The 26,387-nt window shown below is 42.4% G+C and overlaps 2 protein-coding genes across 6 annotated transcripts; both read right to left on the reverse strand.

Annotated features, from left to right (window-relative positions):
- Positions 1 to 1,474: 1,474 nt before the first annotated feature.
- Positions 1,475 to 7,504, reverse strand: LOC124043611 (vesicle-associated membrane protein 2-like). The gene is made up of 5 exons (XM_046362382.1): positions 7,223 to 7,504; positions 6,025 to 6,142; positions 5,128 to 5,286; positions 2,250 to 2,301; positions 1,475 to 2,021 (listed from the first exon to the last, which is right to left on the reverse strand). Coding segments are annotated over exons 1-5 (348 nt in total). The 5' UTR covers positions 7,225 to 7,504; the 3' UTR covers positions 1,475 to 2,004.
- A 3,118-nt stretch (positions 7,505 to 10,622) lies between these two features.
- On the reverse strand, positions 10,623 to 26,261 carry LOC124043580 (non-homologous end joining factor IFFO1-like). 5 transcript variants are annotated; one of them, XM_046362308.1, is made up of 9 exons: positions 24,913 to 26,261; positions 20,388 to 20,448; positions 19,113 to 19,208; positions 18,697 to 18,837; positions 18,232 to 18,413; positions 16,418 to 16,538; positions 15,773 to 15,865; positions 15,118 to 15,248; positions 10,623 to 13,277 (listed from the first exon to the last, which is right to left on the reverse strand). In XM_046362308.1, the coding sequence occupies exons 1-9, from the start codon at positions 25,926 to 25,928 to the stop codon at positions 13,115 to 13,117; spliced, it is 2,004 nt and encodes a 667-aa protein (XP_046218264.1). In that variant the 5' UTR covers positions 25,929 to 26,261; the 3' UTR covers positions 10,623 to 13,114. The 5 variants fall into 5 exon arrangements, with proteins under 5 accessions (XP_046218264.1, XP_046218262.1, XP_046218263.1 ...); XM_046362306.1 differs by having other exon boundaries at positions 15,773 to 15,868; XM_046362307.1 differs by having other exon boundaries at positions 18,232 to 18,416.
- Between the last annotated feature and the right edge of the window lie 126 nt (positions 26,262 to 26,387).

Raw genomic sequence — 26,387 nt, forward strand, 5'->3', positions numbered from 1 at the left:
TTAAACAAATCAAAAGATGTTTTATATTTGAGATACTTCAAAATAGCAGCCCTTTGCCTTGATGACAGCTTTGCATTCTCTCAACCAGCTTCAAGGTAGTCACCTGGACTGCATTTCAATTTAACAGGTGTGCCTTCTTGGCAAGAATAGTTCAAATAAGCAAAGAGAAATGACAGTTCATCATTACTTTAAGACATGAAGAACAGTGAATACGGAAAATTTCAGGAACTTTGAAAGTTCGGGGCGGCAGCGTAGCCTAGTGGTTAGAGAGTTGGACTAGTAACCGGAAGGTTGCAAGTTCAAATCCCCGAGCTGACAAGGTACAAATCTGTCGTTCTGCCCCTGAACAGGCAGTTAACCCACTGTTCCTAGGCCGTCATTGAAAATAAGAATTTGTTCTTAACTTGCCTAGTTAAATAAATAAGGTAAAATAAAATAAAAACGTTTCTTCAAGTGCAGTCGCAAAAACCATCAAGCGCTATGATGAAACTGGCTCTCATGAAGACCTCCACAGGAATGGACAACCCAGAGTTACCTCTACTGCAGAGAATAAGTTTATTAGAGTTAACTCAGCACCTCAGAAATTGCAGCCCACATAAATACTTCACAGAGCTCAAGTAACAGACACATCTCAACATCAACTGTTCAGAGGAGACTGTGAATCAGGCCTTCATGGTCAAATTGCTGCAAAGAAACCACTACTAAAGGACACCAATAATAAGAAGAGACTCGCTTGGGCCAAGAAACACGTGCAAAGGTGGAAGTTTTGTGATTTTTGGTTCCAACCGCCATGGCTTTGTGAGACGCGGTGTGGGTGAACGGATGATCTCTGCATGTGTATTTCCCACCGTAAAGCATGGAGGAAGAGGTGTGATGGTGTGGGGGTGCTTTGCTGGTGATTTATTTAGAATTTAAGACACACTTAACCAGCATTACCACACAGCATTCTGCAGCGATATTGTCATGCAGGTGAAAGAGGACCCAAACGCGACTTAACAGAAACAGAGTTTATTAAAGTCCAAAACGGAATAACAGAAATCCTCTAGACTTGTAGAGGGGAAACAGCATGGCTACCACACAGCATTCTGCAGCGATATGACATCCCATCCGGTTTGGGCTTAGTGGGACTATGACCCAACACACCTCCAGGCTGTGTAAGGGCTATTTTACCAATAAGGAGAGTGACCTGGCCTCCACAACCCCTCAAACTCAACCAAATGGTTGGTTTGGGTTGAGTGGACCCCAGAGTGAAAGAAAAGCAGCCAACAAGTGCTCAGCATATGTGGAAACTCCTTCAAGACTATTGGAAAAGGATTCCAGGTGAAGCTGGTTGAGAGAATGCCAAGAGTGTGCAAAGCTGTCATCAAGGCAAAGGGTGGCTATATTTACTTTTTTTGGTTACTACATGATTTAATATGTGTTATTTCATAGTTTTGACATCTTCACTATTAATCTACAATGTAGAAAATATTAAAAATAAAGAAAAACGCTTGAATGATTAGGTGTTCTAAAACTTTTGACCGGTAGTGTATTAGAGACATCCATACAGTCCATAAATGTGATAAAACCTCTGGGATAGCACATACATTGGACTTTGAAGGGAAAACACACTTAGAAATGGGGGATGAAGAGAGACAAAAAAAAGAGAGTTGGAGAAAGCGGCAACAACAGAATAGAATAGATACTTTATTGTCCATTTTACAACAGACGTCTATCGATTTGCTGTGACAATACCAACACACACCCACAATGTCCGGAGCAGCACAGCGTCAGCCACAGAGCATTTGTAGGGGTTAAGTACCTTGCTCAAGGGCACAACGGCAGAGAGCGACTGTGAAGAAAGAAGAGGGTGAGGCACTGCGCCAACGTCTATAGGAGCATGGTGGTGTTGGATGGAAGGCATCGGTTAAGAAGAGATGGATGAAGGAGAGGGAATTGAGGGTGGATTTGGCTTCATTCTGGTATCTCGTCTTGCACTTGTTGTCCGTCCCTGAAGAGACCAGCTCAATAATAGAAATACACTGCAGGGGGAGAAGATGAGAAAGAGACCATGTAAATATCACAGAGTAAACAGTTGTTTCCTACTTTGGACATCAGACTACTAGGCTACAGCAACACAAAATTACATGGGCATGTGTTTCGCAATTTCAGAAAACTGTCTAATCATTTTTCCCATGTGTTGTTTGTGTGAGAATCGAGTGAAGCAGACTTCATCTGTAAGTGAAAATGTAGATATATATGGTACTTACAGAACACAACTCCAACACATATGACTCCTATGATTGCCATTATAATCATCATCTGAAAAAAACAATATAAAGCCTTCAAATATACTGAAGTATCAACCTTCAAATATATAAAACCACTTCCATATTCTCTCTAACACATTTCAATATTAAACACATTTAATAGCAAATTCTTAATCTATTATTGTTTTTAATCTGGAGAGAGCTGAATCTAAAATCCAGTCAACATTACTCTCTCATCATGATGGCTGTAACCTTGCTCTTTACATGTACACTACCGTTCAAACGTTTGGGGTCACTTAGAAATCTCCTTGTTTTTGAAAGAAAATCACATTTTTTTTGTCCTTTAAAATAACATAAAATTGATCTGAAATACAGTTTAAACATTGTTATTGTTGCTGGAGACGGCTGATTTTTTAAATGGAATATCTATATAGGCGAACAGAGGCCCATTATCAAATCAAATTGATTTATATAGCCCTTCCTACATCAGCTGATATCTCAAAGTGCTGTACAGAAACCCAGCCTAAAACCCCAAAACAGCAAGCAATGCAGGTGTAGAAGCACGGTGGCTAGGAAAAACTCCCTAGAAAGGCCAAAACCTAGGAAGAAACCTAGAGAGGAACTAGGCTATGAGGGGTGGCCAGTCCTCTTCAATCAGCAACCATCACCCAGCGCTGGTCTCGGTAACAGCCGTTGATGGATATCAGTTGAAATGTCCCACGCCTGGAGCTGAGTGACTGATTTCCTTATATGAGCTGTAACTAAGTAAAATCTTTGAGATTGTTGCATGTTGCATTTATATTTTTGTTCAGTGTATATTGCTCTCAGTTGCTTCTCTCCCATCGTTATTTACAATGTACAGTAGATGCAAAAAGGGCTTTATAAATACATTTCATTGTTTGAATGATAGATACCGATCATTAACAGATTAAACTGTCGTTGGTCACATCGGCTGGGATTCAAGCCAAGGCGCGCGTTATAAAACAGCGCACTGGAAATGTCACGGATCCCTCTGGAACTTTCATTGTGCACACCTGGCCCCTATTCCCACTGATTGTATTTGTATATATGTGCCCTTTGTTCACCATGGTCTTGTCCATTATTGTTACTATGTCCGTTGGTGCGTGTGAGTACCTGTGCTGTGTTTTTGGACTTTCGTGCCCTTGTGGATTGCACAGATGATTACGGGTCCCGTTTGTTAATCATTGTGCACTTGTGTTATTTATTCGAGGTATTTCACGCTCTTTTCTTTGAGTTTCAACCTGTGTGTACTTGTTTGTTTGGTCCTTATCCCCATGCCTTTACATGGCATGCTGTAATTTGGGTAAAAAAAAATATTAACAAATATTACGCATTCCTGCGCCTGTCTGCCGAATCATTCATACCAACGTGACAGGAAAGCCAACAATGCACCTTTTTTTAAAGGCAATTTCCCGAATATTCGCACCCGGTAAACAGATGCACATGTCGGTTCAAGAGTAAATTACCTTCAAAATACTGATCTATAACTCCCTTCTGAAATCCCAGCCATAGTATAAACAAATAACACTAATGTGATACTGCTGCAGTACTTCACATGGATTATGTGCCAAGAGGGTGTAAGCATTACTATGACACTACTGCAAGCCAATGACCTAAACAGACACGCCTGGGTGATGTAGTTTATGCCTGTATGGCAAAGAATGATTCGATTTCAGAGTGTGAGGTTAGCCGTGATGAATATTATATTAGAGGCGGCTCTGTAGAGCATAAGAGAGGAAATAAATACAAATCAACTACGAGGCTGCAGATCAGATGACTGAGATGAGGAGAGAAACAAGTGGAGCGAGAGAGAGATATGGAGGGAGTGAGGGAGGAAGGGAGGGAGGAATAGAGGAAGTATTAGAGTGAGAGGAAGAGAGGGATGAGCTGAAGGGGTTACATCACGAGTTGAGCCACAGCTGGGTTTTGGGTTTAATCTTGCATCACACTGTAATCCAGATTGGGCTTTCTAACCCCTCCCCCTCCTCAACAGACACACATGATTGGACTGGCAACGGGACAGCCATCTGTGCTCAAAAGCAGAGGGGAGGGGGGGTTTGGGGGTTGGTTAAGGGTTTATAAATTCATGCTGTGAGAAAGATGGATTGAAGGATCTAAATTTTTTTTATATAGCAAGGGCTCTATTCAATCCATATCGCGGAAGTTCAGCGTGATTGAAATGTAAAGGCAATGTTCCTGCGTTAGCGGCTGCATTCGCGATGAAAAATGTTGCAATTGTCGGCTCAATCGGAAATTACCTTCACATTTCTGTTGCGCAATCTGTAAAGCTTCAGCGATCCAGATTGAATAGAGCCTTAAGTGAGGTCACAGGAGAGCAGAGCAAACAAAGGGCTAAAATGGTAGTTGTAAGTACGAAGAGTCACAGACTGGCAGTTATTCCTCCATGTACAGGGACATCATTGGTATAAGTTGTCTGAGCACTGTGGAAATACCCCAACGCCTTGTCGTAATATACAGCTAGTGTGTGACTGCCATGGTGTGGCGGCCTGCACTATAGAAGCCTAAGCATAAAACAGCAAACTCACTTTAATTATAAAGAGTGACCCGTGTGAAGGTTGTATTACAAATTATTCCTGCTTGTGTGAAGAGTTGCCTGAGACCTGAAGACTTGTGTTAGCCCCGTGAGCTAAAGCCTAGGCTTTTACTAAGAGGGTTAGTGTAGAATCTCCCACTAAGACGTGGTGTGTAGGAGAACCTGATTTGAACCCAGTCGGTTACATATACAGACAGACAGACAGACAGACAGACAGACAGACAGACAGACAGACAGACAGACAGACAGACAGACAGACAGACAGACAGACAGACAGACAGACAGACAGACAGACACGCAAACCTTGAGGTTTTTCCACCAGTACTTGTTCTTAAGCTTGGCAGCGCTGCTCTCAAACTGTGAGGCCCCGGCCTGCAAAGCATCGGCCCTGTCGTCCAGCTCCGACAGTCTCTGATCCCTCTCCAACACCTTGTCCACGTTCACACGCATGATGTCCACTACCTGTAGGGGACAGGAGTGGAATGGAGAGGACAGTCAACATTGTATTCTTGTTCATGAAGAGGTAATTGCCAAAATAAAGGAAGGACCAACATAAAGTGTCTTAATAGGGCGTTGGGCCACCATGAGAAAGAAACGGCTTCAATGCACCTTGGAATAGATTCTACAAGTATCTGGAACTCTATTTGAAGGATGAGACACCATTTTCCCACGAGGAATTCCATCATTTGGTGTTTTGTTGATGGAAAACACTGTCTCAGGCGCCGCACTGTCTCAGGCGCCGAACCAGAGAATATTCTGTGATCAATGTTTATGCCCTTGTAAACTCTCACTGACTCATCCCTCTTTTCTTCGACCATTCTTCCTTTTACGGACCACTGCCTCCCATCCCCTTGCCCATCTCCTCCACTTAGGACCCCGTCCTCCCATCGTTCTTGAATTTGATTCTCTCAGGAACAATTTTCATCTTTCGTCACACAACAATAAAGAAAAGGCAGTATCCTTCATACTTTCATCTCTTCTTTCCCCTGCCTTTATCCTTTCATCCTCCCTTCTATTCAATCCCATCATTATCCTTTCATCCCACCTTCCACACGGTCTTTATAATTGTTCACTTCACATATAAGTATTCTGTACATTTTTGACAAATAAAGGTTGTTTACAGGGCTGCCTAAATGAGTAATCGCACTGGCATATCAAAAGATCAACACTTCAAAAATGGTACTCTTCTTTGAGTCTTACCTCGTCCACCTGTGCCTGCGTCTGCTGCAGTCGTCGGTTACTGGTGAGGTTGGGGGCTGGGGCTGGGGGGCCCCCTTCTCCCTCAGGGGCCCCCGGGGTTCCTGCGTCTGTGGTCGACCTGTGTAGAGAGAGGCATTAACTTACTAACAACAACTGCCAAAACCGCACCAAAACTGGTAAGGAAAATGAATGATAAAAGTATGTATTATGTATTATTTGTGTACCTGTTTGAAATGTTATTGCATTGTCAGGAGCTAGTAATATAAGCATTTCCCTGCACCCGCATAGACTTTGATTTGATTTTGATTTGATCTTGCTAAGCCATACAGCATAGTAAGTAGGCAATACTAGTAATGGTGTCTAAGTGAAGAATAACTTGAACTGCTGAAATAGCTCTCTTCAAACACTAAGGACTAATAAGCACAAAGACAGAATGAATGCGAAATATATCGGCTATGGTAGAAAATAATACATGTGATGTTTAAACTAGAAAAGCCAATCATAGAGGCCTGTTCTCTCATCATGTCTGAGCCACATCCTGAGAAAACAACCACTCTGATTTGATTTGGTACAGAGTCTGTATTAGACAGGCTTGATTTCCACTAGCAAAATGGAGAGAGATTAGAGGGGGGAAAAACGTGAAGGCTGCTCTTTTCAAAAATGGATGAATTTTCCTCCAGATTAACAAACCAGGCAAGGTGCTGTACACTAATTATTGAGTAGATAACAACAACAAAAACAACTAAAAATCATATATATATATATATATTTTAAATATTACAACAACTAGCTTCATAAAGAAGATGGATGATGAATATTGACTGAGTCATTGTGAAGGAGTCATTCTACTATTGATATTGTGAGACTGAGAGACATGTAGCCTAATATTCATTTGCAATAGGCCTACTTTCTGTGATATATTTTACGTTTGGGTAAACGATTCAAATCATAAAATGAATATATAATAGCAATGAACTATTTCAACAGATTTTTTACATTTACATTTAAGTCATTTAGCAGACGCTCTTATCCAGAGCGACTTACAAATTGGTGCATTCATGTTTAGTCTTAGCAGTAAAACAATCCATAATTGCAATTAGTTGACACAACAATACAATTACTCTAACATCCTTAAATAAGTATTCAAAATCACACATAACGTATACATTTAGCTGAACTAAAAAACACATTTACTCACATGTCGATGGTAGCTGCTTTATAATAATCCGCGGTCAAGGGGGAGTAGGGAGTGGGGGCACGAAAAAGACAGAGAGAGGTACACTATAGCTACAGTATATTTGAGAAAGTAGTACTATCCACAGGCACGGGAACGATTGTTTCAATACTCCGAAGAAATCCAGCCGGTTTCTGTCACTTTTGTCCAATTTCTAACAAACTCTGCGAGCCGACGCCTGTGGAAAATGTCTACACGTCTTTGACGCACAAACTCGCAGTCTGTACACAGCGGTAGATATAACGGTCCCAAATCGATGGTTGTAAAAAAATATTCTGTATATTTTTATATATATTATTTTTTACAACCATATGCAGTACCAGTCAAACGTTTGGACACACCTACTCATTCAAGGGTTTTTCTTTATTTTTACTATTTTCTACATTATAGAATAGTAGTGACCACATCACAATAATGAAATAACACATATGGAATCATGTACTAACCAAAAAAACGTTAAACAAAATATATTTTAGATTCTTCAAAGTTGCCATCATTTGCCTTGGTGACAGCTTTGCACACTCTTGAAATTCTCTCAACCAGCTTCATGAGGTAGTCACCTGGAATGCTTTACCAACAGACTTGAAGGAGTTCCCACATATGCTGAGCACTTGTTGGCTGCTTTTCCCTCACTTTGCAGTCCAACTCATCCCAAACCATCTCAATTGGGTTGAGGTTGGGTGATTGTGGAGGCCAGGTTAGCTGATGCAGCACTCCATCACTCCCCTTCTTGGTCAAATAGCCCTTACACAGCCCACAGGTGTGTTTTGGGTCACCATCAAAGCACCCCCACACCATCCTACCTCCTCCTCCATGCTTCACGGTGGGAACCACACATGCAGAGATCATCCGTTCACCTACTCTGCGTCTCACAAAGACACGGCAGTTGGAACGAAGAATCTCAAATTTGGACTCGTCAGACAAAAGGACAGATTTTCAACGGTATAATGTCCATTGCTAGTGTTTCTTGGCCCAAGCAAGTCTCTTCCTATTATTAGTGTCCTTTAGTAGTGGTTTCTTTGCAGCAATTTGACCATGAAGGTCAGATTCAAGCAGTCTCCTCTGAACAGTTGATGTTGAGATGTGTCTGTTACTTGAACTCTGTGAAGCATTTATTTGGGAGGTACAATTAATTGACGATTTCTGAGGATGGTAACGCTAATGAACTTATCCTCTGCAGTAGAGGTAACTCTGGGTCTTCCTTTCCTGTGGCGGTCCTCATGAGAGACAGTTTCATCATAGTGCTTGATTTTTTGCGACTGCACTTGAAGAAACTTTCAAAGTTCTTGAAACTTTCCGTATTGACTGACCTTCATGTCTTAAAGTAATGATGGACTGTCATTTCTCTTTGCTTATTTGAGCTGTCCTTGCCATATTATGGACTTGGTCTTTTACCAAATAGGGCTGTCTTCTGTATACCAACCCTACCTTGTCACAACACAACTGATTGGCTCAAACGCATTAAGAAGGAAAGAAATTCCACAAATGAACTTTTAAGAAGGCACCTCATGAAGCTGGTTGAGAAAATGCCAAGAGTGTACAAAGCTGTCATCAAGGGAAAGGGTATCTATTTGAAGAATCTCAAATATAAAATACATTTAGATTTGTTTAACACTTTATTGATTACTACATGATTCCATATGTGTTATTTCATAGTTTTGATGTCTTCACACTATTATTCTACAATGTAGAAAATAGTTTTAAAAAACAACAAAACACTTGAATGAGTAGGTGTCCAAACTATTGACTTTTGACTAATGTATCTATTTTACAACCATATATTTGTATATATTTTTTTAAAGTCAAAGTTTAGAGTCTATATTGTCGAGTATTGCAAAAATATAGTGAACGGAAATGGAAGCGATCACTTGCGGAAACGTGCGGTCTCGCTCAGAATTGATCATTCCATTTTTTTTAAACGACAGTTGCTCTGACTTGCCTTTGTGAACCTCTAGGGGTAGCCTACTGCTTTGTTTTGTTTTTCTTAGATCAACAACGCTTGAAAGTACGCCATGTCAGTGTCTAAGTAAATCCACTGCTAAACAGAAATGGAGCTCAACATAAAGTGTTTGTTGGTGTCTGTGTTCGTGTGTCTACTGGCCGCTTTAAGCTCAACGCAGAAGCAAGAAATACAGTGTAGGCAGCAGATTGTGATGAAAGTTGAGCTCAGCTGCTGCGGTGGCCACGTAGCAGACGTGCTTTCGAGCAATGTCTCCTCGGAGTCCACAATGACTTCAAAGTTCACAATGCGACAGTTTTCCTTTCAGCCAGAGGGCACAAAGGATTACTGGTACAGTGTTTAAATGCGCTGAACTGGTAAATGAATGTTTTTGCAATGGGCTCAGTTCTCTGTTTTTAGGGTTGTTTTAGTGCTCACTCGTTGATTTGCTTTGGTGCTTCCTCCTTTTTACATCATTTCATTCTTTTAGGAAAGTCCAAATGGAAAGCGAATGATAAAATCATTAGGGGGTATGCCTAAGGAAAACAAACTACAGCCATGGAAATGAATGGAAACAAATACAACTCCAGGGACCACCGTCTCCTTCAATATATTTTATTTTGTTCACCACTTCCATTAATACATTGATTGTTTTCCTATTGTTTCCAGAAACCTGGAGGTTGTGATGTTACACAGATGCATTGTATACACAGTCCCAGATCATTTATATTGGTCTCAACGGAGTACAAGTCTTCTTTTTGCAACCACGTAATCGTTATAACGTCTCCATACAATGCTGCTGTTTGACACATTCATATTTGTAAGTCACCTGCATTTCAATCATGTTGACCGATATACACTGAGTGTACAATACATGAAGAACACCTGCTCTTTCCATTACATAGGCTGACCAGTCAGGGGTGGGCAACTCCAGTCCTCGAGGGCCTGATTGGTGTCACAGTTTTGCCCCTGCTAACACACCTGACTCAAATAATCACCTAATCATGATCTTCAATTTAGAATACAATTTGATTAATCAGCTGTGTTTGCTAGGGATGGAGAAAAAGTGTGACACATATCAGGCCCCCGAGGACTGGAGTTGCCCACCCCTGCGTGAACGCTATGATCCCTTATTGATGTCACTTGTTAAATCCACTTCAAATCAGTGTAGATGAAGGGGAGGTTACAAGTTAAGGAATGTTTTTTAAGCCTTGAGACAAGGATTGTGTATGTGTGTGTGCCATTCAGAGGGTGAATTGGCAAGACAAAAGATTTAAGTGCCGGTTGGTGTCAAGAACTGCAACGCTGCTGGGTTTTTCACGCTCAACAGTTTCCCGTCAAGAATGGTCCACCACCCAAAGGACATCCAGCCAACCTGACACGACTGTCGGAAGCATTGGAGTCAACATGGGCCAGAATCCCTGTGGAACGCCTTCGACACCTTGTAGAGTCCATTCCCCGATGAATTGGGGCTGTTTCAATATTAGGAAGTTGTTCCCAATGTTTGGTATACTCCGTGTATATCATTTGAGACTGTAAATGTAATTGTTCAACTCTTTCACCACATATAATCGTCATTCTCACACAGCTGTTGCTAATATTCATATTTCAACATTGATGTTTTCAAAAGTTTACTTGCTGAGCTTCTGTACACAGTTGCATGACGAGGTATGGCAGTCTATTGATGGCTATGGCGATGCAAGTTTTAACACGGCTTTTGCTCTTGTTGTTTTCTTCCGTGTTTACTCTTTTGCGGTAAAGATGAGAGGATTTACTAGGCAGACATTCAAGTTTTATAATATGAAAGATATGTTTTGATTCCCCAAAGAGGCGAACAAGTAAACTCTGAAACATTCTTGCAATACAAGACAGACAGCACTAGACAGAGGTACATGCACACCAACGAAGCCAGTCTCAGAACACGCAAAGACACTCCCTATACAATGGCCACCTTTTCACTCATACGAAATCTCTTCCATGCATTCCTGGCTTCTCTTACATGGATTTGTCTTCTCAGTGTACATTGATGTTATTTACATTCAGTAATAGCTAGTACAGGTGTTATATGTTTTCAGTTTTTATACAGTGTTTATCATTACTGTTGAATATAGATCCATTTGTGCAACCTATATATGGAGATTTACAAACTGTACAATATAGGGGGGGGGTATTTACAATAGGCTTTCAGACATCAATAAACAGAGGAGCGGCTCGATTCAATCCGGAGCGCGGACAACCTGTGTTGTAGTGTGATTGAAATGTAAAGGTCGTTTCTGATTGAGCCGACACATGCAGCGTTCACCTTGAACGGAGTCTCCGCAAACGCGGAGTCTTGCTTTTAAATGTCAATCGCGCTGTAACGCTGATCTTCCGCGCGACTGATTTGAATCGAGCCCTAGATATGTTTGTTGTTTTACGTTTTCTCCAACTGTAAACACTGAGCATGTTCAAGTGCAATGAAACTGTGCCACATCCAGAGACAAAACCGCAGATCTCACAAAGCAGATGGTTAAACACACTGCCCGTGTTCAGATAATGAAGGTCTCATGTGTTACTACATAAAACATGTCACAGTTTGAGTGCCCTTGAACGATCTCCCAAAGAAGTTATTTCGCCTGCTAGCAGTATGTTAGATTGTCCTGAACAGGACCAACATCTACTCTAGCCTACTTCTCCCTTTGTCCACGTCCTTTAAACTCATACCGCTTGGCTGTCCATTTTAAAAGTGCACCAAAATAGCAGTCTGATTCCCCCGTTGATTGATCAGAGAGCTTTTTTGAGTTCAAGATAAAGTCACTGCTGGCTGGGGATTGATACGCTAGCATTAAGTGTGTGCTTTTGTAGGACTTATTTATGTGGGTTGTGATATCAACACTATCCATGGGTCTAATGCAGTATGCTTCTATGTTTGCTTATAGCTTGGAATCCCAGCAATGTGCATAACAGTGCAAAGCTAACGGTACCAATGTTTTACTTTTGACTCTAAACTTTATAGCAATGGCTTTTGTGAATTATCTTTGCAAAACTACATAATATTATCCTCTGCATTTCATGTTAAAAAAAAAATCTATCAACTATCATACTTTCTTTTTAGTTATTTGAATATAAAAAAAGACATAGCGATCTGAATTTCAATGATGACTGAAAAAGTGCTGAAATAAATGAATCAAGTATGTATGAATATGTAATCAAATAAAGTAAAGGATAATCAATTCCACATAAATACAAATGTTGTGAACTTCTGTTAATAACATGTTGTGTATATACGAATGTTGAAGGATGTAAAGCCTTTTTAAGCAATCTTTCTACAGGTTTCCTAGAAGTGGTATACATTCTTTAAAACAAAGGCAAAATAGATCATGAGAAGGACATTAATTATAAAGAAAATACATTTTCATAGATGACTATCAACAGCTAGGTCCTTTCCTTTTAGCAAATTGCAAATGCTCATTTTGTTTGTCTGCAACAGACTACTAGATAATTACTTATCCTGTGCAAATAGTTTGCCATTTTTTTTTGTTTGCCATCAAAAATGCAGCTGTGGTTTCAAATCTGTAACTGCAATGTAACATAAGGCATTTATTCCACAAAAACTGTGTGCAAATAGTTTTTGGGTGGACCTTGCTACAAACAGCAAGGTCAATGTGCAAACTTAACAAAAATGTATATATTTTGATCGTTCATATCATATAAGAAGAGATATAAATAGCACAATGTTAAGAAATTCATTGAAATGTTTTTAAGTGCCATTTAGTCCTATCCTCAGATTAGGTGTTGTAATAACCTGAACCACAAGAGGGCAGTGATGATATATGGCCCTGGAAAGAGTCTGCTAGTTTTACATAATTGATGGCAACAAATGTAAACAGCAGCACTATCCAGACTATGGTACATTTACAGGGCATCATCAGTAAGGATTAGGACTTCCTCCATGGTAAGTGAGGGACCGTACCACTATTAACCTGTGTTTCACAGTAGGGTTCATCACTTTCAGAGTCTGTGGGTGGGGACCCCTTTTTCCACTCCTTCTCTCCGTCATCAGAGTCTTCCATTGCCGCAGTAATGAGAGGGGGAGATTTCCTGAAAGGGAGTCAGAGAGGTGGAGTCAAGACAACAGGCAATAAATGTTCTCGAGATAAGATGACTCAATGGTCCGTAATTCCTAGCCTGGTCCCAAATCTGTTGAGACGTCTTGCCAACTCCTATGGTCATTGGAGTAATAATGACCATAGGAGATGGCAAAACAGCACAAACTGATCTGGGACCAGGCTACCACACTCACAGACGGGTCAATGTAACGATAGTACAGTGAGGTACAGTGTGGCTAACGACAGGACCTGTATTCTCCATTGCGTATACCTGTCTACAATGTTGTGTGTTTATCGCTGCCATTGTATGATATGTTGTACTTATCCCTCTGGCATCGTGGAGTAGAATATTGTTCTTCTGTCACTAGCATTTCCGTCTGTCTAGTTTTGCATTTAATATACTGTATGAAATCTATCAGTACAGTTGGGAGAATTAAAGAGTTAACCTGAGTGCCAAATCTAGGTCCAAAAGGCTCATTAGCTTCTACCCCCAAGCCATAAGACTGCTGAACAATGAATCAAGTGGCTACCCGGACTATTTGTATTGACCCCCCCCCTCCCTGTTTATTATCCCTTTACCCCTACCTACATGTACATATTACCTCAATTACTACGACTAACCTGTACCCCCGACTCGGTACCGTGCCAATGTGACCACAGACAGTGTGGTGAAGAAGGCACAACAGCATCTCTTCAACCTCAGGAGGCTGAAGAAATTTGGCTTGTTACCTAAAACCCTCACAAACTTTTACAGGATACCTATGGCACCCATCCTGCCGGGCTGCATCATCGCCTGGTACGGCAACTGCACCACCCATAACCGCAGGGCTCTCCAGAGGGTAGTGAGGTCTGCATAACGTATCACCGGGGACAAACTACCTGCCCTCCTGGACACCTACGGCACCCAATGTCACAGGAGGCCAAAAAGATCATCAAGGACAACAACCACCCGAGCCACTGCTTGTTCACCCCGCTACCATCCAGAAGACGAGGTCAGTACAGGTGCATCAAAGCTGGGGCCGAGAGACTGAAAAATAGCTTTTTTTCCTCAAGGCCATCAGACTGTTAAACAGCCATCACTAACACAGCGAAGCTGCTGCCTACATACAGACTTGAAATCATTGGCCACTTTAATAAATGGAACACTAGTCACTTTAATAATGCCACTTTAATGTTTACATATCGTGCATTACTCATCGCATATGTATATACTGTATTGTATACCGTCTATTGCATCTTGCCTATGCCGCTTGGTCATTGCTCATCCAAATATGTATATGTATATATTCTTATTCCATCCCTTTACTTAGATCTGTGTGTATTAGGTAGTTGTTGTGGAATTGTTAGATAACTTGTTAGATATTGCTGCACTGTCGGAACTAGAAGCACAAGCATTTCGCTGCACTCGCAATAACATCGGCTAACCATGCGTATGTGACCAATAAAATTAGATTTGATTTGATACCGGTACCCCCTGTATATAGCTTCGTTATTGTTATTTTATTGTGTTACTTTTTTAAACTTTAGTTTATTTAGTAAATCTTTTATTTTCTTAAAACGGCATCGTTGGTTAAGGGCTTGTAAGTAAACATTTCATGGTAAAGCCTACACCTGTTGTATTCGGCACATGGGACAAATGAACATTTGATTTGATTTTGATTTGACATCTTGCTATCTTTGACCTCTTTCTGGTATCTAATACCAGGGTATCTCTAGGTATCCCTAGGGTATCTCGTTGACCGATTGCATATCTCATACAGGTATCTCATACCTAGGGTATCTTTCTGAGCGTCTAGGGTGAGCGTTCAGCACCATGTGGAGGTGTCTGATACCTGTCCCCACTCTGGGTGATGAGTCTCCTGCACGTCTCCATCTGCACGTCCAGGCCTCGCTTCATGGAACACATCTCCATGTACTCGTGCAGGTGTCGGTTCATGTCACTCTTAGCCGTGGCCAGCTCCAACTGTGGAGACGTAACGTGAGACAATCCATACTGTAAGTCTGCTGTCTGGTGTTGAAGTGTCACCACAAACATGTTGGAGTGATGAGGGGCAGGATCTTTGCAAGCGCAAAACCAAACAGGCTGCAGTCGTTTGCATAAATATCTTTTTTTTTTCTAGTTTGTAGTCTTCTTTTAGGTCGATTGTATTTGTACTTCCTATCGTTGCCACGGGGAACAGAGAAACTAGCAAATGAGCAAGCAAGAGGAGAGCTTCTGGAAAGACTACACTGCCTTCAATTGGTTACTTCAATGTATCTTATCATCTACATAGGAACTCATTTCAGCGGTGATTCATGTAAGCACATGGAATGGCTGACTTGTTCATTTCCATCATTTAATAATCCCAGAGAAACGTCTATGTATTTACATCTCTGCAGGCTTATAAATAAGCCTTATCCTGCAGCAAAGTCCTCATATTGTACAATCTGCAGGGGGACAACTGTGGTACTTGGAGAAGGGCTTTTGTATGTTTGGGTGTGTCTCACCTCGATCTGGTCGATTGTCTCCTGATACTCCTTCTCTCTAGTCTGGAAGAGGGACTCTGTGTCCTTTATCACCTTCTCTATGGACTCCTCCTGCTGCTGCGTGGTGCGTGTGTGTGTGTGTGTGCGTGCGTGTGAGAGAGAGAGAGAAACACATTGTTTTGTGCTTATTTGCCTAATATACATGAGATAAAAGGAATGTCAATCAGTATATGGAAATGTAATATACTGCCAATCCATTGCGTAAGTACAGCTCAATTCCAAAGTGTCTCTATTGCCCTGCCTCTGTCTGTGTGTGTGTGTGTGTGTGTGTGTGTGTGTGTGTGTGTGTGTGTGTGTGTGTCTGTGTGTGTGTGTGTGTGTGTGTGTGTGTGTGTGTGTGTGCTTGCTACCAGCTTATCTAATTTACACTGTGATCCACGGATCAGGACATATCAATGTCAAAGTCATACATGCAATGTTTAAAGTAGGACAGAGACACATAGACAAGGTAGCCCAACCATAAGAATAATTAATAAGCAGGAAGTACAGTGAAACACGCCCTTTAACACAGTTCTGGGATCAGCTTACCTAGCCAGCTCCTAACATTAACCATTACAGTGGTAAATACAAAACTTAAATCAGCCAGTGGCAGGTATAGTGGCCTACCTCTCCCTGGGTCTCCACTGCTCCCAGAGTGTATCCTGGAAAATCCTCCCACAGCAGCAGAGTCTCCTCAGTCTCCTCCCAGGCCAGGCTGTCACAGTCGTCCTCAAACTCACACTCCCTCCTGCAATAGTATGGCTTACTAGTTGTACATATATTTATATACTGAACAAAAATATAAACGCAACATGTAAAGTGTTGGTCCCATGTTTCACGGGCTGAAATAAAAGATCCCAGAAATGTTCCATATGCACAAAAATGCTTATTTCTCTGATTTTTCCTGCTAGTGAGAATTTCTCCTTTGTCAAGATAATCCATCCACCTGACAGGTGTGGCGTATCAAGAAGCTGATCAAACAGCAGGATCATTACACAGGTGCACCTTGTGCTGGGGACATTAAAAGGCCAGTCTAAAATGTGCAGTTCTGTCAAACAACACAATGCCACAGATGTCTCAAGTATTGAGGGAGCGTGCAATTGGCATGCTGACTGCAGGAACATCCACCAGAGCTGTTGCCAGAGAATTGAATGTTAATTTCTCTACCGTACGCCCCCTGCAACATCGTTTTCGAGAACTTGGCATTACATCCATCCGGCCTCACAACCGCAGACCACGTGTAACCACGCCAGCCAAGGCCCTCCACATCCGGCTTCTTCACCTGTGGGATGGTCTGAGATGAGCCACCCAAATGGCTGATGAAACTGGGGGTTTTCACAACCAAAGAATTTCTACACAAACTATCAGAAACTGCCTCAGGGAAGCTCATCTGTGTGCTCGTCATCAGGGTCTTAACCTGACTGCAGTTCGGCGTTGAAACCAACTTCAGTGGGCAAATGCTCACCTTCGATGGCAATTGGCAGGCTGGAGAAGTGTGCCCTTCATGGATGAATCCCGGTTTCAACTGTACTGGGCAGATGGCAGACAGCGTGAATGGCGCTGTGTGGGCGAGCAGTTTGATGATGCGACAGTTTTCAACAGAGTGCCCCATGGTGGCAGTGGGGTTATGGTATGGACAGGCATAAGCTAAGGACAACGAATGCAATTGTATTTTATCGCTGGCAATTTGAATGCACAGAGATACCGTGACGAGATCCTCAGGCCCGTTGTCGTGCCATTCATCCGCCGCCATCACCTCATATTCTGTACATAATTCCTGGAAGCTGAAAATGTCCCAGTTTTTCCATGTCCTGCATACTCACCAGATGTCACCCATTGAGCATGTTTGGGATGCTCTGGATCGACGTGTACGACAGCATCTTCCAGTTCCACCAATATCCAGCAACTTCACACAGCCATTGAAGAGGAGTGGGACAACATGCCACAGGCCACAATCAACAGCCTGATCAACTTAATGCGAATGACATGTGTTGGGCTGCATGAGGTAAATGGTGGTCACACCAGATACTGACTGGTTTTCTGATCCACACCCCTACCTATTTTTTTAAGGTATCTGTGACCAACAGATGCATGTCTGTATTCCCAGTCATGTGAAATCCATAGATTAGGGCCTAATTCATTTATTTCAATTGACTGATTTCCTTATATGAACTGTAACTCACTAAAATCTTTGAAATTGTTCCGTGTTGCGTTTATTTTTTTGTTCAGTGTAGTTTACTGGCCGACTCTGGTCCGCTCATTGCTTACAAGTGACAGACTCGTCCTGGTGATGAGCAGTGTGCAAGCTTTTAATCCAGACCAACTCTAACAGTCCTGATTCAAATAATCATGGTCTGAAATGTAGAGTGTCTCCCCAGTTGTGGTGATTGAGACTTTATCAGACCTCGATTGCTGACCATTTCCACATAGTTAGGACTCACAGCTGGTTCAGCATCCTCTGCATCTCCTCGTTGATCTGATTGGCTGACGTGCTACATGACTCCTCATCATTGCCCCTCTCGCTCTCAGAGATGCTAGTTGGTTCATCCCCATCACCACCTTTAACCGACTGGGCCGCCTGCTTTCGGGGCCGGCGATTCAGAGTGGAAGGAGGTGTGGCCATCTGCTAGATAAAGGTGGAATAACAGTGTAATAGCAGTGTGATAAAGGTGTAATTAACATGAATTGACCTAGAAGATATGAGTGGACTTGCTTCCACAGAATGGGTCATGCTGTAATTATACCAATCGACGATTGCTCCAAAAGATCTAGAATCAGCTTATCTTGGGAAAATCCTACACTTAACCATTATGGTGGTAAACGCTAAACGGATCTCATATCAGTGTCTAGGGGCTACCTAACATATAGTATAGTTAGTTGTATAGTGGCCTATAAGCAGTCCTGACCTGGAAGATCTGGATCATGTCTTCACAGTTCCTCTGCTGGGCCACATCACACAGGCGAGCCGTGATGTCGATGCGTCTACAGATGTCCATGTCCACCTTCATGGCCTTCTCCTGGATCTTACTGTCCAGATCTGACAGGTTCTGATAGAGAGAGAGAGAGAGAGAGAGAGGAGAGGAGAGTGAGTGACCATCGCAATAGGAAATATGTGTTCACGAATCTTATTTGTATTTTCAAATACATTTTTGAAGTAAACCGCACCAATGTGTTACCAATTAGAGATGTTCTATGATTTTATAACTCAAAAGTGAGTAGGGCAAAAGTCCTATTCTAAGCCTTCTCTCATGGGACTACTTTTGAGGTATACAAATCTCAACAACTTGAGTGAGCTATTCCAACGTCACTATGAGGGACTCACGTTGCTCATTAGGCCTTTGAAGAGGACCAGCTCAGCTTTCAGCTGTTTCACCCTGAGAGCCAGTTCATCCTGACACACCTCACTCTCCTGGAGATCCTGTACGCACACACACACGCACACACACACACACACACACACACACACACACACACACACACACACACACACACACACACACACACACACACACACACACACACACACACACACACACACACACACACACACACACACACACACACACACACACACACACACACACACACACACACACACACACCTTATTTGCATTGCAAGTATGACATAAACATAACTGATTATAAGTATGCATAATAACTAGAATGGGTGGTGTATTGCATAGTTAATTTGTATTTCTTTCCAGCTCAAGTTACACAATACACTATCTCTCTACTACTGCTTTCCAATCAACCCAGCTGATCTGAGGTGGAATCATAATGTTAGTGTGATGGGAAATTTTAAAAGGGGTAACCTGCAGTTCAAACGATAACAAAGCAGTCGCCCTCCAGCTTTTTAGGTACACAGCTTAGGGATGGGGGGGTTCGGAGAAATGCAACCACTATCAAATTCATAGACGGTGCAATGGACACAAGGACTCACCATCCATGAGTTCAAAATGATAGATTTACCATGTTTTAAAGCTACACTATACAGTGTTTGTTTACAATTACATTGTTTACCAACAATGGAGTAAAACCCACTTCTATTTTGGGTTCTGAGGGGGTTTGACTGTTGAACTAAGCTCACGAGGCATTTACATATGTTTTGTTTTTCAATAATCAATGGCTATATGTAATTTATTAAAACATGTATGCGCAACCGATACAGCTAGTTAGCGGTGGTGCGCGCTAATAGCGTTTCAAACGGTGACATCACTCGCGGCTTTTGTGGCGCGATGGGTAACGATGCTTCGTGGGTGACTGTTGTCGGTGTGCAGAGGATCCCTGGTTCGAGCCCGGGCGAGGGGACGGAAAAAAGTTAAACTGTTACATTGATGCTGTTGACCCGGATCGCTGGTTGCTGTGGAAAAGGAGGAGATCAAAAGAGGGGTGAGTGTAATCGATGTGAAATGGCTAGCTAGTTAGCGGTGGTGCGCGCTAATAGCGTTTCAATCGGTGACATCACTCGCTCTGATGGGTAACGATGCTTCGTGGGTGACTGTTGTCGGTGTATGCAGAGGGTCCCTGGTTCGGGGACGGACGACAGTTAAACTGTTACATATGTTGCCCTTTATCATTGACACAGCTAAGGGCTTACCTCCTCCAGCTCAGCCACTTTCTCCTGGAGGTCCACTCTGAATGTATATTCTTCCTCCCATCTGTTGAAACACACAGGCACACACGCACACAGTGATCATGGAGATGGATGAGGAAGTCATCACCACAACATCGCACTATCATCACTGTCTCTTCTGGGAAGACAACTTCCAATTACACCCCCAATTTTAGCAGTTCAATCCCACAATCACCATTATTGTCTATTTAGGCTATTCTAGTACCTCAATTTTCCCGACCATCTGTGACTGAGTGTAGATAACGTTGTCAAAGGCAACAATGTCTCACAAATAGTATGATAGTAACACTGGATCAAATCCCCAAGCTGACAAGGTACAAATATGTCATTCTGCCCCTGAACAAGGCAGTTAACCCACTGTTCCCCGGTGGGCCGTCATTGTAAATAAGAATTTGTTCTTAACTGACTTGCCTAGTTAAATAAAGGTTAAATAAAAAATGTATGTAAAATAGTTCCAAATAACAGATAGAAACCAGGTAGATAGCCTAATACCATCTCCTATAGGCTACAATGTTGTGCTCATGCGGTTCAATTAACCAATAAGGCCCAAGGGTGTGTGGTATATGGCCAATATACCACGGCTAAGGGCTGTTCTTCTGCACGATGCATCGCAGAGTGCCTGGATACACCCATTAGCCGTGGTATATTGGCCATATATCACAAACCCCAGAGGTGACTTATTGCTATTATAAACTAGTCACCAACCGTGGAGGCTACTGAGGGAAGGACGGCTCATAATAAGGGCTGGAACAACGCAAATGGAATGGCATCAAACACCATGGAAACCATGTGTTTGGTGTATATGATACCGTTCCACTGATTCCGCTCCAGTCATTACCACGAGCCCGTTCTCCCCAAATAAGCTGCCACCAACCTCCTGTATTACCAAAATAACTAGACCAGTAAAAATAAATGTTTCGTCATACCCTTGGTATACGGTCTGATATACCACAGCTGTGAGCCAATCAGCATGCAGGGCTCGAACCACCCAGTTCATTCTAAAGTTTGATGGAGTCTGTATATCCACGTTGTGTGTCTAATCTCCCTTACTCAGCTGTGGACACCAAGTAGTATGCATATAGAGCACCCTGCTGCAACACTTACTGAAGGTGAAGTGGCCTAACCCAGGAGGGTGCATGTGCCATAGTCCACGTTGCCTATACACACTGTTATCAGTCTGCTCAAGTGGGGATGCAGTAGCCTGTTGTTAACAGTATACGTGGGTGGCCTATGCTGTAAATTCAACCTGGTCTCATAGCATTTTGTATTATTCCGTACGTAAATCCGAGACACTCCATTTAGTATGATATGTTATGTTTCGTATGGTATGTATTAAATTGTGGATGTCCATCACCCATTTCATATAATATGTTACGAATTACAAAACGCACTATATGCTACGAATTTGCAAAACGAATGATATGTTAACCTTTGGGGAGACGATCGCATTGTATGCCCACCCAACCACCCAGACCAACCAGTCTTTTATCCCACAGGCTATAAACTTTCTGAATCTGCACATAAAATGAAATAATATATTTTTATTGCTGCATTTGTACACAATTAATTTAATCCTAGTAAAAATTCCCTGTCAGTTAGGATCACCACTTTATTTTAAGAATGTGAAATGTCAAAATAATAGTAGAGAGAATTATTTATTTCAGCTTTTATTTCTTTCATCACATTCCCGGCGGGTCAGAAGTTTACATACACTCAATTAGTATTTGGAAGCAATGCCTTTAAATTGTTTAACTTGGGTCAAACATTTTGGGTAGCCTTTCAAATCAAATAAAATCAAATCAAATAGCCTTTCACAAGCTTCCCACAATAAGTTGGGTGAATTTTGGCCCATTCCTCCTGGCAGAGCTGGTGTAACTGAGTCAGGTTAGTAGGCCTCCTTGCTCGCATACGCTTTTTCAATTCTGCCCACTAATCTTCTATAGGATTGAGGTCACTCCAATACCTTGACTTTGTTGTCCTCAAGTAATTTTGCCACAACTTTGGAAGTATGCTTTGGGTCATTGTCTATTTGGAAGACCAATTTGCAACTAAGCTCTAACTTCCTGACTAATGTCTTGAGATGTTGCTTCAATATATCCACATAATTTTCCTACCTCATGATAACATCTATTTTGTGAAGTGCACCAGCCCCCCCTGCAGCAAAGCACCCCCACAACATGATGCTGCCACTCCCATACTCCATGGTTGGGATGGTGTTCTTCGTCTTGCAAGCATCTCCCCCTTTTTCCTTCAAACATAACGATGGTCATTATGGCCAAACAGTTCTATTTTTTGTTTCATCAGACCAGAGGACATTGCTCCAAAAAGTACGATCTTTGTCCCCAAGTGCAGTTGCAAACCGTAGTCTGGCTTTTTTTATTGCGGTTTTGGAGCAGTGGCTTCTTCCTTGCTGAGCTGCCTTTCAGGTTATGTCAATATAGGATCATTTTACTGTGGATATAGATACTTTTGTACCTGTTTCCTCCAGCATCTTCACAAGGTCTTTTGCTGTTGTTCTGGGATTGATTTGCACTTTTTGCACTAAAGTACGTTCATCTCTAGGAGACAGAACACTTCTCCTTCCTGAGCTGTATGATGGCTGCATGGTCCCTTGGTGTTTATACTTGCGTACTATTGTTTGTAAAGATGAATGTGGTACCTTCAGGCATTTGGAAATTGCTCCCAAGGACAAACCAGACTTGTGGAGGTCTACAATGTTTTTTTCTGAGGTCTTGGCTGATTTCTTTGGATTTTCCCACGATGTCAAGCAAAGAGGCACTGAGTTTTGAAGGTAGGCCTTGAATTACATCCACAGGTACACCTCCAATTGACTCCAATGTTGTCAATTAGCCTATCAGAAGCTTCTAAAACCATGACATAATTTTCTGTCATTTTCCAAGATGTTTAAAGGCACAGTCAATTTAGTGAACGTAATCTTCCGACCCACTGGAATTGTGATAGAGTGAATTATAAGCGAAATAATCTGTCTGTAAACAATTTTTGGAAAAATGACTTGTGTCATGCACTATAGTTTGTTTACAAGAAATTTGTGGAGTGGTTGAAAAACGAGTTTTAATGACTCCAACCTAGGTGTATGTAAACTTCCGACTTCACCTGTATATGGTTGTCACCGTTTTTAATGTTGTTGTTTTATATTGTTGAACCCTGACTTGCACAACAAATTTCCCAATTGGCACAAGAAAGATAACTTGAACTTGAACCCTACTTTCGGTTTTGCCTTAGGTATACACTGTATAAGCTGAATGGAAAATGAAGTTCCATTCTATTCTAGCTTCACACAGCCCCCTGGAGACTTATTACACAAAAACTAATTGTATGTTACTGTATTGTTATGAGACAGTCGTTTTTGTCATGCGATCTAAGGCAGATGATTGGAAATGTTCCCATGTTGAACAATTTGACCTTCTCAATAAAAGAGAATTAGAGGAAGGTGTTTCAGCTGGCACGGCATAGAGGCTGGTGAACAGAGAGTTGACGTTGCCCTGTCGCCATTAACATTCAGACAGTGGATTATAGGCTGTAGTGAAGGTTACGGGTGTCATTTAGTGATGTCGGCATCTTCTCACAGATGCTGCAGAAGGCGAGTGCGATGGGTAAGAGGGGGTGAGAGAGAGAGAGAAAGAGAGGAACAGGGAGTTTGTGTGTGGAAGAGAGAAATCGAGTGGGAGAGGGTTCAAGTGAGAAAAAGAGGGGCAAGAGAGGGAGTGATAGAGAGAGTGTGAGAGAGGAAGAGAAAGTGGGAACAAGAAGAAGAGAGAATAATGTGAACAGCCGCTAGCGGCCCCACTAGCGGTCACAGGTTTCAGTACAGTGCTGCATTGCAGGTGGTGAGACGAAACGCAGATGGGCGGAGGAGGGAGAGGGAGCGTGAGAGAGAGAGAGGCCACGTGAGAGAGAGAAAACATTGTACTGCTGACTTCTCCCCAGCCAATTCAGCCCTCTCTAGACAATCTCCCATTGGATAAGAGATTGGCCAGTGCTGTTCTTTTAAACGCTGTGATTAACCATGTTTGAACTATGATCCCCAACCAGCCTATAGTGAAGCCTTGTAATGGCATATCACTTGGGAAGTACAGGGGCAATTTGAAGAGAAAAAGTAGAGTGGCTAAAACCAGAAGGCATCTTATGGGGGATGATGATGATGATGCCTCTTCATTTCAACTTAGTTCTAAGAAAGCAAAAACACACTATGGTTCATTAGGCTCAAATCAGGTTACTGTTAGACAAGACTTTGGCAGAAGGACACAGATGTTATGGTATCTGTAACTATAAAAAGGATCACTGATTAGTAGAATCGGGTGTGTAATTTGAGCAGGGCTGGACAACCCCTACACTCTCCAGGAGGAGGGTTGGCCAATCCTGGGGTATAGACAATAAATGACATCACACATCAGGCCTACAGTTGACAATAACATAGGCTTAAAGCCCCAGGCCTTTAACTATAATGGTTAGACCGCTTCATCCATACCTGCGTTTATACTCATCCCTCTCTCGTTTCACCTTGCCCAACACGTTGTACAGGGCCCGTATCTCAGGGGTGATGGTGTCGATTTGTACACCTACTCCGTCCGTTTGGGCACAAGGCACACCCGTGCCTGTTATGCGCGAATCCCTCCCCGCGCCAAATCTGCGGTCGTGGTTGTAGGACCAAACTGCGCCGGGAATGAACCGGGGAGGAGGGTTAGTAGACATACCAGTCCCAAAACGGAAATATTTCTCGTTAATGTTGGATATCGTCTCGCAAGGATCGGTAGGGGTTAATAAAGGACTGATGGAAATATGTGGAGTGAGTTGGTTGGAATTGAGGTTGCAATTCAAGTCAGTCAGAGTCGAGTTCCTAAATACTGATTTGTTGGACTCAAAGACGGGAGTTGTAGGCCTGTTGAGTGATGGAGAGAGAAGGCCTCCGGGAAGGTATGCAGAATTATTGACGTTCTGGAGGGGGATATGTCCGGGCCTAACTGCGATGGACCCTACGAAACCAGTCTGGACTCCCATTTCCTTAGTAAATGGCTTTTTCCTGTGTCCTTCTCCTGAATTGTCCTCATTATTTTCCAAAGCCTGCTGAAGCTGCTTCTCTAAAGCTTTATTCCGACGCTCCAGCTCATGAACTTTAGCCAAAAAGCAGCGGAAGCGCAAATTCAAGGTCTTGAGAACACTGATGTTGGAGCCCAAGTCATTACGCAGGGCCATCGCTGCGGGGGGCGGCGGCGCACGGTGCATGTTGTTCAGGTGCAGATACCCGAGTCCCGAAGGTGGCAGCGCACTAAATTCCAGGCCAGATAGCCCATCTTGTCCAAAGCCAGTGTGCTCACCCAAGATGAAGCCTGAGTCAGGTGCACCGTATGAGTCTAGGCCTGTCATAGAAGAATCCGAATTGCTGCCCATCTGGTTATGCTGCTGTTGCTGAACCAGGTACGCGTTCTCCCCCAATAACGGATTCATGCTTGCGTATGAAAATCTGAAATGTTCGAAATCCGGCATGAAAACAGACTTCTTAATTTAGCTTGAAAGCTAACTAACTCCTGCTGCAAATAATGGCCTTACTTGCTCTATCCCAAATAGCCTTGCCCTGTGAAGAGTTAGCATATGCGTCCTACCAGGACAGAATAAGATAACTGAACAAAATCAAATAATTTATAGGCTATAGGTAAAAAGGTGCTATTGAACAAGTAGAATATTCCACGTCTTAAAATTACACCAGTCAGTGACTAAAAAATCCGCAGCAATCAAGCGGCGAAGGCTACCTGGCTGGCCGCAGCGCAACTACTAACTTTGGCGTAGGGATGGATGTCTGCCGAAGTACAGTACAGTCAAGACCATGGCCAGGCAGAAATAAACAAGCTACTGCGGGTTTTAACTACCGCCATGACTAGAGTAAACGCGCAATCACCTACTGCTTGGCTTGACTAAATTCTCGACACGTTTCATTAATGTCACATT

The sequence above is a fragment of the Oncorhynchus gorbuscha genome, linkage group LG09 (genome assembly GCF_021184085.1).
Source record: "Oncorhynchus gorbuscha isolate QuinsamMale2020 ecotype Even-year linkage group LG09, OgorEven_v1.0, whole genome shotgun sequence".
Lineage (NCBI taxonomy): Eukaryota > Metazoa > Chordata > Actinopteri > Salmoniformes > Salmonidae > Oncorhynchus > Oncorhynchus gorbuscha.

Bases quoted from the DNA above. Each gene is read 5' to 3' on its own strand.
- LOC124043611 (XM_046362382.1), bottom strand. The intron at 5,287-6,024 runs GTAAGACTCAAA...TGTCCCCTACAG, and splicing joins CGCAGGCACAGGTGGACGAG to GTAGTGGACATCATGCGTGT. The intron at 2,302-5,127 runs GTTTGCGTGTCT...TGTTTTTTTCAG, and splicing joins ACTGGTGGAAAAACCTCAAG to ATGATGATTATAATGGCAAT.
- LOC124043580 (XM_046362305.1), bottom strand. From the start codon at position 25,928: ATGCCGGATTTCGAACATTTCAGATTTTCATACGCAAGCATGAATCCG. The intron at 18,417-18,696 runs GTCAGGACTGCT...ACCTTTATCTAG, and splicing joins ACATGATCCAGATCTTCCAG to CAGATGGCCACACCTCCTTC. The intron at 13,278-15,117 runs GTATCAGACACC...ACTCCCTTTCAG, and splicing joins ATCACCCAGAGTGGGGACAG to GAAATCTCCCCCTCTCATTA.